A 20,247-nucleotide genomic window follows, 5' to 3' on the forward strand; every position below is an offset into this window, starting at 1 on the left:
TAGTATATTATGGGACAATGGCTCTTTTAACATTTTTCAGTGTTGCTGTTTAGCTGTGATTTTCTTCTTTCTCATTTCGTGCTCCCACACATATCATATATTGTTTTTTTCAGGACAAACAGGGCTTTCTTTAAATACTATTATTTTTATCATATCATCTAATTTACTATAAAAAAAAATGATAAAATATGGTGATTTTTTTGTGAAAAAAATAAGTTTTCTCACTTTTTGAACAAAAAAAACTTTTACTCATCTGCAAAAACTAATGAAAAAACATGCTAACTAGATTCTACTATTTGTCCTGAGTTTAGAAATACCCAATGTTTTTATGTTTTTTTTGCTTTTTTCTGCACGTTATGGGGCAATAAGTAGCAAAACGCTTATGGGGCAGTAAGCGTTTTGCTATTTCAAAACCATTTTTTCCCCAAAGCTGGTCATTCTGCCCCATGTGCCATTTCGGGTATCTTTGAAGCCGGCCAATGAAATTTACCCCATCAAACCATATATTTTTAAAAACTAGACACCCCAAGGCATTGCAAATGCTGGTATTTTAACCCTTCCCATGCATTAATTCTACCACTAGCCTTTGTCAAACTTTAGGGTAGTAACATTTTTTTTTGTATTTTTTTTTTTTCAGGTAAAAATTTACCGCTACTGGTATATGTCCGTGTCAAACAACACGTCACTGGTCTGCCGTTTAACCCACCGATCGCCATTATTCACTGTGAATCACGGGGATCGGGAGGTTGTGAAGCCCCGTCTGGAGCATTGCAGGCTTGCCTCAATGAAGAGGCAGCCTGGAATGACCCTCACCCGATTTGCATCGGGCTCGGTGATCAGAAGGTTTGAAACTTTTTTTTTTTGGTTTGCCTGGACAGCCTCACTTGTGAGGCTTCCAGGAAAACCGCAATGCCGCCGATCACCAGCAAATATCGCGACCACGTACATGTACGGGCATTGTCACTAACGCATTGCATCGTCACCCCGTACATGTACGTGGATTGTCGTTAAGGGGTTAAATTTAAAAAAAAATCCAAAAAAAGGAAATAGTTTTATCAGATGTATATATAGATCTATATAGAGCAACAATGGAGAATAAAGTAAACCCAACAAAAGCAAAATCAGAGGAGATCAAAATAATACAAGAAAATTATAAACCAAATAGAGATGGATATAGTACTTAAAAATATGGAAAAACTCTAAAAATTAGATATTACCATAGAAACAATAGATCGAATAAAATTATGTCTAATAGATTAAAAAAATTAAGGCGAAGCGCAAAATAACCAAAATCACAGATTCTAACAATCTAACACCAGAAGATATACCGGAAAGGTTCAGACTATTCTACCAAGATCTGTATAATTAACCAATAACAAATTCAGAAGAGGACATATCTGCATATTTAAAAAATACTAAAATCCCTCCGATTACACAAACACAAAGAGAAATATTAAATAAACCTATATTAAAAAGTGAAGTAAATACAGCAATTGATCGCTCAGTAAAATATAAAACGACAGGACCCGATGGCTTTGGAACCTTCTTCTACAAATCACTTGTTTGACAAAAACATTTAATCAAATTGCCTTAGATAAAGAATGCCCCGGGGATATGTGTGCACAGTTAACCTTATTAAATTAATTAAATTAACCATCGGTCCTCAGCATTAAATTAATCCTGAAGACCCCATTAACCATCACTGCCCCTAAATTAATCCTGAAATTAGTCCCTCCCTGCAGTCACTGCCAATTGGTCCCGCCCCTTTCTTTCTCCAGCAGTGATTGCAGGGAGGGACTGGTAAGTAGGAACTGCTGCTGCGAGCCACAAACTGATTATAAAAACGAGGGGTGTTTTTCAGAGCATTTGCTTTGAAAAAACCCTCATTTTATAATCTATAAAAATCGATTAATCAATAATAAAATTTGTTGGCAACGATTTTCATTATCGATTATTATCGATTAGTTGTCGCAGCCCTAGACTCCATACTGATGTCAAGTGCACCACCTTCTTATTTTGTGCTCAAAAGAGAGGTATGCGGTAATAGTACTATAAATAATAAAAAATACTGCGTGAGGAAAAAAGCTGAAATGCCGAAAGCAGTGAAAAAGAAGCTTGTTTGTACTGAAATTCATTTCAGGATGTGTTAAACAGATATAATATATATATATATATATATATATATATATATTATATTTATTTATTTTTGCTCTCTCAGCCTAGTGGATTAAAAAGTGGCTGAGTGACTGACAGAGGCTTGCAGTTAATTACATACGTTAGCAGCAAGGTGTTGTTACCAGTGGGGAAGCTATTTTATTAGTGATATTGCAAAAGGTCTTGATGGAAAGATATATATTTTTGGTACAAAGATTTGCGACAGGGTTGATGTTCCTTGAGGGATAAGGCAAATGGCAAATTATTTAGGTAAAAAGGAAAATAGTAAGAGCTGTGGCAAGCAATGTTTAATCTGGAAAGTGCAATATATAGAATATTTGATACTGTCCTAAGGTCAACATTTTAAGAAAGGGATTATGGGGTAATTATTTCAGAGGACCTAACAGTAAGTAGACAATGCAAGAGAGCAGCAGGAAATGCCAGAATGCTTGGTTGTTTATGGAGGGGTATTAGTAGGAGAAATAGAGAAGTTCTCATGCTGGTGTACAGAGCACTAGTGACACCTCAATTATTGTATTGTGTAAAGTACCATGGATTGCAGAATTAAAAAAAAAACAAAAAACTTACCAGAAAAGGTTAAATGATCGTAACACATAGCCTGAAAGATGGATGTGATGGATGCATGGAAATGCATGGAAATGGTTAAAATACTACCATTTAAAATACCTTGTGGTGTCTAGTTTTCAAAAATATACGGTTTGTTGGCGTAAATTGCGTTGGCCAGCTTCAAAGATACCCGAAAGAGCACACAGGGCAGAATGACCAGCTTTGGAAACAAAATGGTTTTGAAATAGCAAAATGCTATTTGCACCATAAAAACATTGGGTATTACTAAACTTAGATCAAATAGTAGAATCTTTTTAGCAGGTTTTTTCATTAGTTTTTTTGGATGAGTAAAAGATTTTTCGGGTAAAAGTGAGTTGTTTTTTTTTTCCAATTTTTTTTATCTTTTTTTTTTATGGGAAATTAGATATGATCAAAACAATGGTATCTGAAGACAGTCCTTCTTGTCCTGGAAAAAAACAATATATAACTTGTGGGTACCCTAAATGAGTGAGGAGAAAATTACATCTAAACACAAGCACTGCAAAAGTACAAAAACAGCCTAGGTCCCAAAGGGTACAAAAGGTAAAAAACAGCCTGGTCCTTAAGGGGTTAATAAGATCTGTGTGTTCTTGTATATCTGCCTGGAGTGTTTTTAGTATCCCTTTTTGACCTCTGCAAGATCGCTGATTTGGAACTTCACCGCTACTGATCTGTGGCCAGCTAGCTGAGAGGTAAACCCATCAACAAGGATTAGGGTCACCTGGTTCTCGTTAGTTTTATCTTATTGATCATTCACATGCCCTTTAATAACGCTTTGATTTCTCTTCCTAGTCTAGACGTGTATTAAAAAGTAAAATTTGTTTAAAAAAAAAAAAAAAAAAATTCCTATAGGGTAAAGAGGGAGAGAGTTTCTTTTGAGATACATTTGTTTATTCTCTTTTTTTGTCTCCTTTGTTTTTAGGATGAGGAACAGGACCCGTTGCTCCACAGTTTTAGCCTCCTTAAGGAGATGTTAAATAACATAAAAGGTAATTATTATTCTCTCTGATGTCCAAGCTTGGATCTTAAAACATATACTTAGGGGTGCTTGGTACCCTTAAGTAAATCTGTTTATACCCTAAATGTTGGCTCTTACAAGTTGGTGGCGCCGAATAAAAAGTAAAAGTTCCCAGAGTGTCTGTCTGGGAACTTCAATTCACAATGTAGGTCAATAGAGCACAACTTCCTAAGAAAAAATCTATAAAAAAATAAAAAAAAAAGAGTAACATCTAAAGATAATGCTCCAGTTATGTCGCCATTACGTTATAAGGTTCCAAGAAAATTTATTAAAAATGCCAATTTTAAGACCTTTTATTTGGTCACTGAATCTTTTTTAAAATGCTAACATTTGATGCTGACAAATGATGGGGGTAAATTTAAATTGGCTGAGTTCAAAGATGTCCCAAATAGGACAAGGGGACATAATTACCAGATTCCTAAAAAAAATTAATTAAATAGCAAAACCCTACTTGTACCTCCCAGTTTTTTTCATTAGTTTTCATATAGGAATTTTAAAAAAAAAATGAAAACAATGAGATTCCTCTAATGCTTTGGAAACTCTCTGCGGACCATGGCTTTTGCTCTGAGATGCAATTAAGCAAATGTCAGGTATATCCTACTAGAACAGCTGAACTTTATTTGTGATTAATCAGTCACTTTAAACAATGGCAGGTGTGTAATGACTATTTAACATGAGTTTGAATGTGATTGGTTAATTCTGAACACGGCCAAAGCCACAGTTATAAGAGGGTAAGGACACTTATACAATCAGGTTATTGTGAGTTTTTGTTTTCCTCCTCAAAGATTTCAGTTTGTTTCGCAATTTAATTGTTCACATTAAAGGTGGAAAAAGTTCTGACATGATTTATCTTTGTCTCATTCTTTAATATCACAAGGACCTGCCATTTTACACAGGGGTGTGTAAACTTTTTATATCCACGGTATCTGCGGATATGTAATAGATGCTTTTTGTGCCTTGTACAAACCTTATTAGAATATTGCTACAGCTGATGGTAGTTTTCAAGACATGACATTGACTGTGGGTAGATAAAGACATTTACTTGATTTGTGTTTGGATTATTTCTGTACATTTTCTATGGTTTATTAGTATACAGATAGCCTTTATTTTTTTTGGGGGGGGGGTTCCTTGTCTTACTATCTCTGTTCAACTTTTCTCCTCTGCTGTTGCTTGCAAGGCACATATTTGATCAGGTGGCTCAGAAACATCCACTATCAAGCTGTGCCCTTTAAATTGTCAATATTGTCCTACTTTCCATTTCTTTCACTTTTGGAGTTTATTTGTAATTTTAGGATTCTCTTCAGTGTCTGTAATACAGCTCATTGTTTAACCAAAATTTACGTTAGGGAATGGTACAGGGAAGCAGTGTAAATGTTCATTGTTGTTGCACCGGAATATTCCTGTGTTTTAATGGTTTTTTTTTGGTTTGTTTTCGCTTTAACAAATTCTACATTGTATTAGTTGCTAGTACTGTTTGATTGGGTAAATTGATGGTATGTTATAATTTGTATAACCCAGGGTTGTTGTTTTTTTTTGTTTGTTTGTTTTAGTAAGGATTTCTATTTATAAAAATTTTGTATGAATCAATGTTTTTTTTTAAAGGCACAAACATAAAACGAAAAAATACATGTATTTTACACAACTAGAGCCAAATGATTTGGAAACCAAACCACCCTAGGATTTGTATCTGTTTTGACCGTTGTACGGCAAAAATAATTTATACAATAAGGTGGCCATCGCTTTTTTTTTTTTCTCTCTAACTTGTCGTAGTGATATGTTAATGTAAGTAGTGGTCACAGATTTCTAAACCATCCCAAAAAATTATGTTCGCTGGTGGGGATTTAGCCCTCAAGGACCGTTTTTTTTTGTGAGGAAATCACTCTAATACCTGTGAAAGAAAGGGTTTCAGTGCACCATTTTCAAGCAGAAGCAACTCTCAGAAGCATCTCTCTGAAGTTTGAAAGGAGAACTGCATTCTTACTCTCTGTAAATCTTACCTGATACTTTATGAAATCAGATTCTGCAGAATCCGTGATGCATTTGCAAGGAAGACACCATGTAAATGTAAATAGACCTCACAGCTATCGTATGCATTAGCTCCTTATGGACCAAAAAGATGACGTTACATAAGCTTAGAAACGGATGAAAGGTTGCGTTCTTTGCTTAATGGTGCTGCTGTAATGCTTCAATGTTGAGGCAACACAGAAAACTACAGAGGGGGCCATGTGTGGCCCCTCCCTGGCGCCTCGATGTTCACCAAATACTATATGGTGGCAGATGCCTGATTCAGAGTTAAAATGCTAGCCTTTGAAATACCCATGGGGTAAATAGTTGTGTAAAAAAATAAAATAAAATGTTTTACCGGCTAAATTAAATTGGTCTGGTAAAAAGGAAAATCAACCCTGTCGCAAATCTTTGTACCAAAAATATATATCTTTCCATCAAGACCTTTTGCAATATCACTAATAAAATAGCTACCCCACTGGTAACACTCAGCCACTTTCTAATCCACTAGGCTGAGAGAGCAAAAAAAAAAATAAAATATATATATATATATATATATATATATATATATATATATATATATATTATATCTGTTTAACGCATCCTGAAATGAATTTCAGTACAAACAAGCTTCTTTTTCACTGCTTTCGGCATTTCAGCTTTTTTCCTCTCGCAGTATTTTTTTATTATTTATAGTACTATTACCGCATACCTCTCTTGAGCACAAAATAAGAAGGTGGTGCACTTGACATCAGTATGGAGTCTAGGGCTGCGACAACTAATCGATAATGAAAATCGTTGCCAACAAACTTTATTATTGATTAATCGATTTTTATAGATTATAAAATGAGGGTTTTTTCAAAGCAAATGCTCTGAAAAACACCCCTCGTTTTTATAATCAGTTTGTGACTCGCAGCAGCAGTTCCTACGTACCAGTCCCTCCCTGCAATCACTGCTGGAGAAAGAAAGGGGCGGGACCAATTGGCAGTGACTGCAGGGAGGGACTAATTTCAGGATTAATTTAGGGGCAGTAATGGTTAATGGGGTCTTCAGGATTAATTTAATGCTGAGGACCGATGGTTAATTTAATTAATTTAATAAGGTTAACTTAAGGTGCAGTTAGAGGTAAAGGGGGGGGGACTAAGGAGAATCAAATTCCTGGGGGCAGTGAATATTAACCCTGTATTTATTTATAAAAGTATTGTGTTTGTGAACGAGTCTACAAATCTATGAGTGCACTATGGCATATCAGGGGGGTATACGGCATACCTGGGGAGGACGGAGTGACATATCAGGGGGTATAAGGCATACTGGGGTATATAAGGCATATGTGGGGAGGGCAGTGTGGCATGTCTGGGAGGCAGTGTGGCAAGCCTGGGCTCAAATGTGCATAACTGAGGGGCAGGTTGGGAAATAAAAACAAGAAATGCATTGTTATCAAAGTTTTTTTTATTCTGCCATTTGTTTGTAACATCCTACTAGGGCTGCAACAACTAATCGATAATAATTGATAATGAAATTCGTTGCCAACGAATTTCATTATCGATTAATTGAATCGATTATTATCGATTATAAAACGAGGGTTTTTTCAAAGCAAACGCTCTGAAAAATACCCCTCATTATATAATCCGTTTGAGTGACTCACAGCAGCAGCTCCTACTTACCAGTCCCTCCCTGTAATCACTGTGACAACTGGCCCCGCCCCCTTCCTTCTCCCAGAAGGCCAGAACCACATGGCTGTGACACTCATCTAACTGTAAGTATAAAATTAATACCGTTTTTGCTCGATTATAAGACGAGGTTTTTTTCAGAGCAAATGCTCTGTGTGTGTGTGTGTGTGTTAGTTAAATGGGGGTATAGGGTGTGTGTGTGTGTGTGTTAAATGGGGGCATAGGGCATTTCTGGAGTGGCGTTAAGGGGGCATTTAATAGAGCACTCTGCCTCCTGAAATGCCTTATACCTCCCTATATGCCACTCTGCCCCATAATATGCCTTTTAACCCCCTAAATGGCAGAGTGGCATATAGAGGTATAAGGCATTTCTGGAGGCAGAGTGCTCTATACAATGCCTTTTAACTCCCTTAATGCCACTCTGCCTCCTGAAATGCCTTATACCTCCCTATATGCCACTCTGCCCCATAATATGCATTTTAACCCCCTAAATGCCAGAATGGGGTATAAGGCATTTCTGGAGGCAGAGTGGCACATAGGGGGTCAAAAGGCATACCATGGGGCACAGTGGCATATAGAGGGTTAAAAGGCATATCATGGGCCACAGTGCCATATTGGAGTGGCAAGCCTGGGGGCAGATGTGCGTAACTGGGGGACAGGTTGGAAAATACAAGAAATAAAAACAAAAAATATTTTTCTCAATCATAGCTTTTATTAAAAAAAATAGTTTACATGAATTAACATTTACTGGTAAATGTTAATATTCAGATTTTGGGGGGTCGTCTTATAATCAGGGTCGTCTTATAATCGAGCAAATACGGTATTTGGGCTACTGAAAGTTAGGGGAGGTGTGGGTTAATTTAGGGGCAGTTATGGTTAATGGGGTGTTTAGGGTTAATTTAGGGGCAGTTATGGTTAATGGGGTGTTTAGGGTTAATTTAGGGGCAGTTATGGTTAATGGGGTGTTTAGGGTTAATTTAATGATGAGGACTGAGGGTTAATTTGATTAATTTAATAAAGTTAACTTAAGGTGCAGTTAGAGATAAAGGGGAATCTAAATCCTGGGGGCCGTGAAGATTAACCCAGTACTTATTTATAAAAGTATGGTGTCAGTGTGATGCGAACGGGTCTGTGACTCTATGAGGGGACTATGAGATATTGGGCATATCTGGGGAGGACAGAGTGACATCTGGGGGTATAACGCATATACATTATATAAAGCATATGTGGGGAGGGCAGTGTGGCATGTCTGGGGAGGATGGAGTGGTGTATCAGGGTGTATAAGGCATATCTGGGGCCACAGTGGCATATCTGGGGGTAGAGTGGAGTGGCATATGTGGGGAGGGCAGCGTGGCATGTCTGGGAGGCAGTGTGGCATGTCTGGGGAGGATGGAGTGGTGTATCAGGAGGTATAAGGCGTATCAGGCACAGTGGCATATGTGGGGGTGGAGTGGCATATGTGGGAGGCAGCGTGGAGTGGTATATGTGGGAGGCAGCATGGCGTGGTATATGTGGGAGGCAGCGTGGCGTGGTATATGTGGGAGGCAGCGTGGAGTGGTATATGTGGGAGGTGGCGTGGTATATGTGGGAGGCAGCGTGGAGTGGTATATGTGGGAGGCAGCGTGGAGTAGCATATGTGGGAGGCAGCGTGGAGTGGCATATGTGGGAGGCAGCGTGGCAAGCCTGGGCTCAAATGTGCATCAATTGGGGGGCCTGGTTGGGAAATAAAGACAAGAAATGCATTTTATCAAAGTTTTTTTTTTATTCTGCTGTTTGTATTTAACATCATTTGTTTATTAAATTATTTTAAATAAATGAAAAATTTACATTCATTTTTTTTATCCGATTAATCGAAAAAATAATCGGCCAACTAATCGATTATGAAAATAATCGTTAGTTGCAGCCCTGATGGAGTCCTATCTGCCAATGTATTGCTGATGTTTGTTGCTCATTTGATTTTACTCAACAGTTTTGAAACCTCAATTTTAAGCCGTTCAGTGTTTAACGTAGGCCTTTCGTATGGTTCGTCATGTTGTGAAAGGACCTGAACATTTGTTAGAATTGTCTCTTGCGCTGCTGTTATGATTGACAGCAGCATGTGCCTGTATAGCAGTTGCAGCTTGACATCTTTGATATAATGACTAGGGTTGGGTAAATATAGCAAGCACTCTGCATTGCGAGAGATGCATTGTTCTAGTAAAAAGAAAGTCGTGTTCCATATGAAAACAACTTGTATAGGATTTTGTTTTAGGTTGTATTGTGGATTTTCTTTGTTAAATAGTGGCAACCTCGATTCAGTATATGAAGATCCAGAATCAAAAAAATGAAGACGCCACTTGTAAATAGCAGGTTAAATAGTCATCAAGTGCAGATCTCCCTGGCAATGAATCTGTTAAACTACATTCCTTTCTATAAACACAATGGTTTGGTTTAGTAATCTTAAAAAAAAAAAAAAAAAAAAAAAAAAAAGGGTTATTGAGATGTCCCTACTGGACCTGCGGAACAATAATCCTTTCAATACAAGATACTTGTCCAAGCTGTATTATCCTGAAAAATTTGACACACGAAAACTATATAGTAGATAGAGCAGGCTTTGCAGAAAGCACATAACTTGTTTTTCAGTCATTTACTGTTGCAAGGCTTTATTTCTGAATCTGAAGAAAGTGTTTTTGGTTGTGTTATGTCCGTATAGCTATCACCCCAGGTATAAGCATAAGCTATATATACAACAAGCTAAAGTGTGTGAATACCTGACCATCACACCTATATGAGCTTGTTGGACATCCAATTCCAAAATCTTGGGCATTCTTCCATCCTTTTGTGGCTAGAAGAGCCTCTGCTGCTCTTCTTCTTTTTTTTTATTTTTTTAAGCATCATTGTATTTGATTGCACCACGTCTCTTGGTACAAATTCCTTACTGTAAAGAATCCCTTCTTTTTGTTTTCTATGACATTCTTTGACCATCTAGAAATGGCCTTCTGTTCTTTGTAACATAGTAACATAGTAACATAGTTCATAAGGTTGAAAAAAGACCAAAGTCCATCAAGTTCGACCTATATACATATTGTGTCCCTACCGTGTTGATCCAGAGGAAGGCAAAAAACCCTTATGAAGCAGATGCCAATTGCCCCATACCAGGGGGAAAATTCCTTCCCGACTCCAAATATGGCAATCAGAATAAATCCCTGGATCAACGTTCTGTCCCTATTAATCTACTATCCATAACTTGTGATATTATTGCTTTCAGGAAGCTTCTCCTAATGAACATGTCACTGGCAAGCACTTTTTATATTGGCCGTGCACTTTTTTTTATACGATGTTATAGTATCCCCTCTAAGATGCTGTTGTTCTAGCGTATATAGATGCAACCTTTTTAGTTTCGCTTAATGAAAAAAATCTTCCAATCCCTTTATTCATTTTGTAGCCCTCTTCTGCATATCTTCTTCTTTTTAAGAACCAGTGCACCACAAATTCAAGGTAAGATCTTAACCTTTACTTGTAAAGAGGTAAGATGGTATCCTCCTCTTGTGAATCTAAACCCTGTTTTATACATCATATTGGCCTTTGCAGCTGCTGACTGGTGTTGTGCACGTTGCTAAGTCTGACTACACTTTATTCCTAAATCCTTCTCCTTAGTAGTTTTTCCCAGGGAGATTAATCACTCCAGAGATCACGTTTCCGCGGCTCTGGAGTATAATGGTGGTGCATTTTACACCACTCCAGCCCACGTTTGGCATTGCACATAGTAAGCCTTCAGCCTGTGTGCAGCTGCTTGGCCATGAAAACTAAATTCATGAAGCTCCTGACACACAGTGCTTGTGTTGATGTTGCTTCCAAAGTCAGTTTTTTATTTTTTTATTTTATTAACATGCTTCATCACTCGTGCTGCAGCTCTGAGTATAATCTACCATTTGTAGTCAAACTGTTACTCACAGACTCTTCAGTTTCACAATAATAGCACTTACATTGGACTAGGGCACACTTTCCACAAACTAATCTTGGCATAGAATGCCAATTTTGCCACAAGTCACAATGTGTTAGTGCTATTATTGTGAAATTTAAGAGTGGGGGAGTAACAGCTTGTTCATGGAGATGGCATGACAATGTGCTTGTGTACACCTGTTAGCAAATGGGTATGGCTAAAATAGGAGAGATGGTCTTACATACTTTTACATATCATACTAGGGCTGCAACAACTAATCGATAAAAACGATAATAATCGATAATGAAAATCGTTGACAATCGTCAAACAGAGATCGGATTATAACACTAGAATCCAGATCCCCCGCAACTCTGCAGGGGACCTGGATTCCCCTGTATGGGGAGGGGGGAGGAGGCAGAGTGGTGTATGGAGAGGGGGGAGGAGGCAGAGTGGTGTATGGGTGAGTTATAGTGGTGTATGGGTGTGTAATGAATTTCAGGTTGGCAGAGTGGCATATCTGGGGGAGTTAGAGTGGTGTATAGGGGGAGGTAGAGTGGTTTATGGGGGGTATAATGAATTTCAGGGAGGCATATCTGGGGAGGCACAGTGGTGAGTCAGGGAGTATAATGAATTTCAGTGTGGTGCAGGGCATTTATGGGGGTGGAGTGGCATATCAGGGTGCACAATGGCATATAGGGAGGTATAAGGCATAAATGGGGGCGAGTGGCATATCAGGGAGGCATAAGACATATCTGGGGGTAAAAGGTATATGAGGGGGCTCAGTTGCATATCACAGGAGTATAAGGCATTTCGGGGGCACAGTGGCATATCAGGGGGCACAGTGGAATCTCTGGCATATAGGAGGTACAAGGCATATCTGGGGGCAGAGTGGCAAGCTGGGGGCAGTTTGGTAAATAAAGAAAATATAAACAAGGCTTTTTTCCTCATAGTTTTTTATTACATATGAAAAATAGGTAACATATGAATTAATATTTACTAATAACTTTGTATTAAAACCTAGTTTGAGAAACACTGTGTTTGGGTTCTTGTAGCTCGTATTATTGCCAGTAAACTAAGAAGGTGAATAGAGAAATGCCATTGTGATAAAGAGATGGAAGTGTAAATTGTAAGTTTTTTTTTTTTTTTTTTTTTGTTTTTTTTTTTTTACATTATTTTAAATAAAAATAATTTGCATTTTTTTTATCCCATTAATCGAAAAAATAATCGGCCAACTAATCTATTAAAATAATCATTAGTTGCAGCCCTATATCATACCTGTACCCAGTAAACCCCTTAATCACACTACTTGTAGGAAAATCCCATCCTAATGTAAAAATTGTACAGCTTTGTAAAGAACACTGCACACCTTATATTATTTTCTCTATACGTGCTGGGAAAGTATGTAAATTCTGTATGAATTAGGTATTTCTGAAATCAGGACATCTGAATTGAAAAACTTGGAGGGGATGTACATCACTTTACCTAATTTTGTGTAATTTTTTAACTAAACTTCTCATCCTAAATGTTCAGCTAATCATCCAACCATGGTATCAAAAGAAAGCTCTATCTCTCCTTGAAAAAAAACTATATATAGTTTACATGGGTATACACGGGAAAAGGGGAATAATCGCTGAACCGTCAAACCGCAAAAATGGCCCTGGACTGAAGGGGTTTACTGCTGTGTGTATGTTTATTACCATAGTAGATGGACAGTGCACAAAAAGTTATCTAGACCTCTTAACAGTGGCGTCGGCCTATTGAAACTCCTCATAGGAGAGGGGGGGTAGATAGGGAGAGGGGGGTGAGAAAAGATGGTAATAAGAATATTGAAATGAAGTCAGTGAGAATAAGTGTGAGAGTGAACAAATTCATGTGTGTATGAATTGTGCAAATGAGTTGGAGAACAAAATGAATTGTGAGAATGAGTGAAAGAATTGATGAATTTGTGAGAATGCATTAATATGTGTAACTAAATTGTGTGAAAGAATGAGAATTAATGATTGTGTGAATTAGTGAGTAATGATTTTTGGAAAGGCAAAGATGGCACAGGCAGAGTGTTTATGGGATAAAAGGTGGCCCAGGTAGCGTGTTTATGGGACAAGGATGGCACAGGGTGGACTGTTTGGGGACAAAGATGTCATATACTAGGCTGCTAGGATTTGCAATCTTTGTCCCCAATGTGTGTTATCTGCGTGCTGGTCAGGTTCTATGTGGACAGTGTGGATGCCAGGGCTGGCTTTGGGGTGTGCAACCTGTGATCTATAGATTATACTTCCCCCTAATAAGAGAGAGTTCGCAAACACTTTTCTTTTCTGGGCTATTCTTTGCTCCAAACAAAATAACTTCCTCAGTGGTAGCCTCTGTCCAAGAAATAATGATCTCTGCAGAAGATGCTACTCGAAATATGAGAAGACAGACAGCAATATATAGAAGTTAGCGGCAATTTAATATATAAAAAATAACAACATCCATTCTTACATTGCAAGAAATGGAGTCCAGTGTCCGCAATTGGTGTCCTGAAGATAAGATATTTCACCGCGATATAGTGTCTTGAAGGCACTTCCTCGTCCGGCTCGCTAACTCCTCCTCCTCCGTAACGTGTCGTGGTGTAAAAGCTTAACCCCTTAACGACAATCCCCGTACATGTACGGGATTGCCGTGCAACGTGTTAACGACAATGCCCGTACATGTACGGGCTGCCATTAAATAGCTGCATCGCCGCGATTGTGGCTTTGCAGCATCCACGGAAGCCTCACAAGTGATGCTGACCGTGGATTCGGGCAGGGCAGCCCTTGGCAGCCCTCCCCGGAAGAAAAATGGCCGCCGCCGCACCGATCATCAAAGATCGTGGCGGCGCCCGGCTAAAAATGCTTAGGAAGCGATGGGAATCACTTCCTAAGCATAAACTGTGTTGCTGACATGCCTCAGTATCGAGGCATGTCAGCAACACTAGCCCCCTACCCCGATCGCCTTGTGATTGCTCCGAGGAGCAACCACAAGTGCCATCCTGTGAATGACGTTGCCGTCATTCACAGGATGGCATTAACAATAGATCTGAGTTCACAGAGGGTCTATCCAGACCCTCTTGAGAACTCTCGAGCTCCTCCTGCAGGTTGAATGCAGGTACTGCATCCAACCATGCAAGGTCAATGGAGCCCAGCTCACTAATGAGAGTGACTAGTAATAAAAAAAAAAAAAAAAAAATTAAAAAAAATTATTTGGTCAAAAATGTTTACAAAATATTAAAAAAAATATGGTAACATGTAAAAATCCCCACTGTCACCAAAAAAAAAGAAAAGTTTTTAATAAGCAAGTCCTAAAATTCTTTATCTTTACAAAAATTACAGCATGGAAAGAGTTAAAATATTGGCATTACAAATGCCCATAGGGTGTCTAGTATTAAAAAATATATGAGTTGATGGGGTAAATTGAATTGGCCGGGTTCAAAGATGTCCCAAATATGGGGCAGATGTCGAAATGGCAGAAAATACACACCTCACAAAGGCGGCCTTTTACCTCCCAAATAACCCTACAAACCCATGCATGGGGGGTATCACTGCACTCAGGAGATGTTACTGAACACATATTGGGGTGTTGTTTGACACGGACATACACCAGGAGCGATAAATTTATACCTGAAGTACAACATGTGTGAAAAAAATACAAAAAATTTACTACCATAAAGTTTCACAAAGGGTGGTGGTAAAATTAGTGCATGGAAAGGGTTAAAATACCAGTATTTTAGATACCTTGGGGTGTCTAGTTTTTAAAAATATATGATTTGATGGGGTAAATTGCATTGGCCGGCTTCAAAGATACCCGTAATGGCACAGATTTGGAAAAAAAAGGTTTTGAAATGGCAAAACGCTACCTGTATTTATTGCCCCATAACATGCAGAAAAAAGCAAAAAAAACATAAAAACATTGGGTATTTCTAAACTCAGGACAAATAGTAGAATCTATTTAGCAGGTTTTTTCATTAGTTTTTGCAGATGAGTAAAAGTTTTCTGTTTAAAAAGTGAGAAAAAGTAATTTTTTACAAAAAATCCCCATATTTTATCATTTTTTTATAGTAAATTAGATGATATGATAAAATGAATGGTATCTAAAGAAAGCCCTGTTTGTCCTGGAAAAAACAATATATAATATGTGTGGAAGCACGAAACGAGAAAGAAGAAAATCACAGCTAAACAGTAACACTGAAAAACGTTAAAAGAGCCATTGTCCCGCAATATACTACGAGTAAAAACCCCTATTGTCCTTAAGGGGTTAATGACGTCACGGCACAAAGCGTTTCGCTATAGCAGCTTCTTCACAGTGCATAGGAATCTTCTTCTCTTATATAGTGGCGATCCATCAAGTTAAAGTGCCCTACCTATACAAATCTAATAATGAGTGGATGTTATTATACAACCAAGGTAAGTGTTTCCATACATTATTTATTACTAAGAATATATTCACATTATTAGAACATATTCCATGTTATAAAATATATAACAATGTCTATAAAAAAAAAAAAAAAAAAAAAAAAAAAAAGAGAAAAAGGTAAGGGGTTATTATTCATATAGTATAAATACAATTTCAAATAGGTTATCTAATTAGGAGTATATTCCTAAGGGGGGAAATTGTGTGTGTGTGTGTGTGTGTGTGTGTATGTATGTATGTATATATATGTGTATATACCGTATTGGCCCGAATATAGGCCGCACTTTCCCCCCCACTTTAAGTCTTTAAAGTGGGGGTGCGGCCTATATTCGGGGTCTAGCGCCCGACGCCCGGGACATACAGTCATCGCGCAGACGTTTACTGGCAGCGGCGATGAGCGTGGACGACCTCCGCTGCCGGCACGTCTGCTCGATGTGCTTTAACAATCTGCCTTGCCGGGAATTCCCACGGGGGAAGTCCCGGCAAGGGAGATTTTAAAGCACGTCTTGCAGACGTGCCGGCAGTGGAGGTTGTTTATGCCCGCATCGCCGCTGCCGGTGAACGTCTGCGTGAACAATCTTCCTTGCCGGTACTTCCCATGGCGGAAGTGCCGGCACCGGAAGATGAATACGCGTTATGCGTAGGTGTCCCCCGCAAGACCCCGTGGAGTCTGCACCGGTAAGTCTGGTGGGGGGGGGCATCTTGGGGACAGAGTGGCAGCATATCTAGGGGGGGTAGAATGGTAGCATATCTCGGGAGGGATAGAGTGGCAGCATATCTCGGGGGGGGGGCAGAAACTTTTTTTCTTTAAAAAAGCACCTAACTTTTAGGGTGCGGCCTATATCTGAGCCAATACGGTATATATGTATATGTAATCAGAGCCGGCGTTGTGGCGCCCTGTGCGGACTACTCCTCTGGTGCCCCCCCTCTCTGCCCCTTCAAACTACCCCTCCCCTCTGCCCCTTCAAACTACACCCCCCTATGCCCCTTCAAACTACACCCCCCTATGCCCCTTCAAACTACACCCCCCCTATGCCCCTTCAAACTACACCCCCCCTATGCCCCTTCAAACTACCCCTCCCCCACTTACCTTGTTGCCGGAGTACTGCGGTGAGAGCGGGAGGCATCCATGAGATGCCGGCACCGCGACGGAGTCACGGAGAGTAAGGGGCGCCGATCGGTTGCTGAGAACCGGGACGGTTGCGCACCAGCCCGGGAATTAGATTAAAGCATCGTTTTTTTTATTGTTTTTTTTTTAAAAAAACTTTATTTAACATGAATGATGTTAAATAAAGTTGAAAAAAAAAACAAAAAAAAAAACAACGATGTTTTAAGTTAAGTCCCGGGCAGGCGCCCCTGCTACCATGGCGCCCTATGCGGTCGCACAGGCCGCACACCCCTAGGGTCGGCCCTGTATGTAATTTTTATTTTTTTTCTACATACAAATCATTATAAAAAAAACTATGTAACTCAGTCACTATTTAAACCCTTGGTGCAAGTGTCTTTAAATTAAAAATTGCCCTCATTTCTTGCTGGCCTAATTTTTGGGGGAGATCATCTCTCCTCCATGATCTCTTGATAAGAATTAAGCCCATAAATTTGAAACCTTTAGGATTTTTCATATGACACATGTTAAAATGAGCTGACACATTATGTTTTAAAAAGCCATTCCTAATATTACGGATATGTTCTTCTATTCTAATGTGTAGTGCACGTGAGGTTTTCCCTACATATTGGAGCTCACATGGACAGGTTAGCATATAAATTACATTTTTTAGAGTGGCATGTTATTATTATAGGGTATTGTATACCAGTCACTGTAGATGTATAATTTACTGTTTTTCTTTCTTGTATATGTGTAGAATGACAGGCTAAACAAGTACCACAACGAAAGAACAATTTTGTCTCAGAAAGTGATATTTTATGTTTGTTTATGTTTGTCTCTTAAAAAACCTTGCGCTATTTTTGATTTAATCTTAGGGGCTCCTCTGAATACAACCCTGGTATTTATACTAATATTTTTTTTATAATATTTTTAACCTTATGACTCGCTCCATTATAATCCAGAATAATGGGTATATCTAATTTATTATCCCTTTTCTTTTGTTTGGCAATTAAAAGATCTCTATTTTTATTTTCCACCTCCTTAATAGCCCTAATTACATCTTCTTTATTATATTTTTTTCTACAAATGATTCACCTAATTTTTCAGCCTGAATTCTTTATTGATCCTTTTCTGTACAGTTTCGGCGTAATCTGACAAATTGGCTTTTGGGGGCATTTTTAAACCAGGGACCATAATGACAGCTGTCAGATTGAATAAAATTATTTACGTCCACAGATTTAAAAAAGATTTTCTTACAAACGCCATCTTCAACATATAGTTTAAAATCCAGAAAATCAATTTCTTCCTTACTATTTGGTGATGTAAGTTTAATTGCCCATTGATTGTTATTTAAGATGTTTAAGAATTTGGCCAAAGCATCTTCGGAAACATTCCACACAAAAAGCAGATCGTCTACATAGCGCCAATAGGACACCAAACTTGCTCCCCACTCTGGACTGGAGTAGATATTCTTCTCCTCCCAGGCTGCCATGAATAAATTGGCATAGCTGGGGGCAAATTTGGTGCCCATAGCTGGTGTAAACTTTTTTCATTTAATCTGCTATTTTCTTTATACTGGTTCTGCCTAAAGGGTATTCGTGTTTCTTGAGAAAATTCTTGGGAATTTCTTAATTTAAAGACACTTGCACTAAGGGGTTTAAATAGTGACTTTGAGTTACATAGTTTTTTTATATAAGATTTTTATGTAGGAAATATATTATATATATATATATATATATATATATATATATATATAACCCCCCCCTTAGGTATATTCCTATTTGAAATTTTATTTATACTATATGAATATTAACCCCTTACCTTTTTCTTTTTTTCCTTTTTTTTTTTTAATACATTGTTATAAAATATATAACATGGAATATGTTGTAATAATGTGAATATATTCTTAGTAATGAATAATGTATGTAAACACTTACCCTGGCTGTATAGGTAGGGCACTTTAACTTGATGGATCGCCACTATATAAGAGAAGAAGACAGACAGTATTCCTATGCGCCGTGAAGAAGCTGCTATAGCGAAACGCTTTGTGCCGTGACGTCATTACGCTTTTACGCCACGACACGTTACGGAGGAGGCGTTAGCGAGCTGGACGAGGAAGTGCCTTCAAGACACTATCGCGGTGAAATATCTTATCTTCAGGATGCCGATTGTGGACACTGGACTCCATTTCTTGCAGTGTAATAGTGATTGTTTTTATTATTTCTATAAAATTGCTGCTAACTTCTATATATTGTAGGGCTGCAACAACTAATCGATAAAATCGATAATACATAATGAAAATCGTTGCCAACGAATTTCATTATCGATTAGTTGAATCGATTTTTATCAATTATAAAATGAGGGGTTTTTCAGAGCAAATGCTCTGAAAAATACCCCTCATTATATAATCTGTTTAGTCTGACTCACAGCAGCAGCAGCAGCTCCTACTTACCAGTCCCTGCCTGTAATCACTGTGACAACTGGCCCTGCCCCTTCCTTCTCCAGGCCAGAACCACATGGCTGTGACACTCATCTAACTGTCAGTATAAAAGTTAGGGGAGATGGGGGTTAATTTAGGGGCAGCTGTGGTTAATGGGGTGTTTAGGGTTAATTTAGGGGCAGCTGTGGTTAATGGGGTGTTTAGGGTTAATGGTGTGTTCAGGGTTAATTTAGGGGCAGTTGTTGATGGGCTCTTTAGGGTTAATTTAGGGGCAGCTGTGGTTGATGGGGTCTTTAGGGTTAATTTAGGGGATGCTGTGGTTAATGGGGTGTTTAGGGTTAATTTAGGCGCAGTTATGGTTAATGGGGTATTTAGGGTTCATTTAGGGGCTGTTGTGGTTGATGGGGTATTTAGGGTTGATTTAATGATGATGACTGAGGGTTAATTTAATAAAATTAACTTAAGGTGCAGTTAGAGGTAAAGGGGTGCAAAGTAAAGGGAATCTAAATCCTGGGGGCAGTGAAGATTAACCCAGTACTTATTTATAAACATAAGGTGTCAGTGTGATGCGAACGAGTCTGTGACTCTATGAGGGGACTATGAGATATCGGGGGGGTATAAGGCATATCCGGGGATGACGGAGTGACATATCTGGGGGTATAAGGCATATAGGGCAGGGCTCGACAAATCCCAGGTGCCAGGTCGCCATGGCGACAGAGAATTTTGTCCTGGCGCCTAGGTTTTGTCAGCCTCTTACATCCAGAAAAAATTGTGGATGTAAGAGGCTGAGTCACCACACGGGGGCGCTGCACCTGTCTGCCCAGAAGTCTGGGCAGACAGCACAGCCACTCCGAGCCCGCCCCCGAGCCTGAGATCACTCCCACGGAGTGAGCCTGTAGGCTG

The 20,247-nt window shown here is 38.8% G+C and overlaps 1 protein-coding gene across 5 annotated transcripts in view; it reads left to right on the plus strand.

Moving 5' to 3' along the window:
* The window catches only part of GBF1 (golgi brefeldin A resistant guanine nucleotide exchange factor 1), a 211,371-nt gene that overhangs the window by 14,370 nt on the left and 176,754 nt on the right, over nucleotides 1-20,247 (plus strand). For all 5 annotated transcript variants that reach the window (XM_053450924.1, XM_053450927.1, XM_053450926.1 and 2 more), the window contains exon 3: nucleotides 3,683-3,749. In XM_053450924.1, the coding sequence (XP_053306899.1) occupies nucleotides 3,683-3,749 (67 nt within the window). The remainder of the gene's footprint in view (nucleotides 1-3,682; nucleotides 3,750-20,247) is intronic.

This window comes from Spea bombifrons, chromosome 11 (genome assembly GCF_027358695.1).
Source record: "Spea bombifrons isolate aSpeBom1 chromosome 11, aSpeBom1.2.pri, whole genome shotgun sequence".
NCBI lineage: Eukaryota > Metazoa > Chordata > Amphibia > Anura > Pelobatidae > Spea > Spea bombifrons.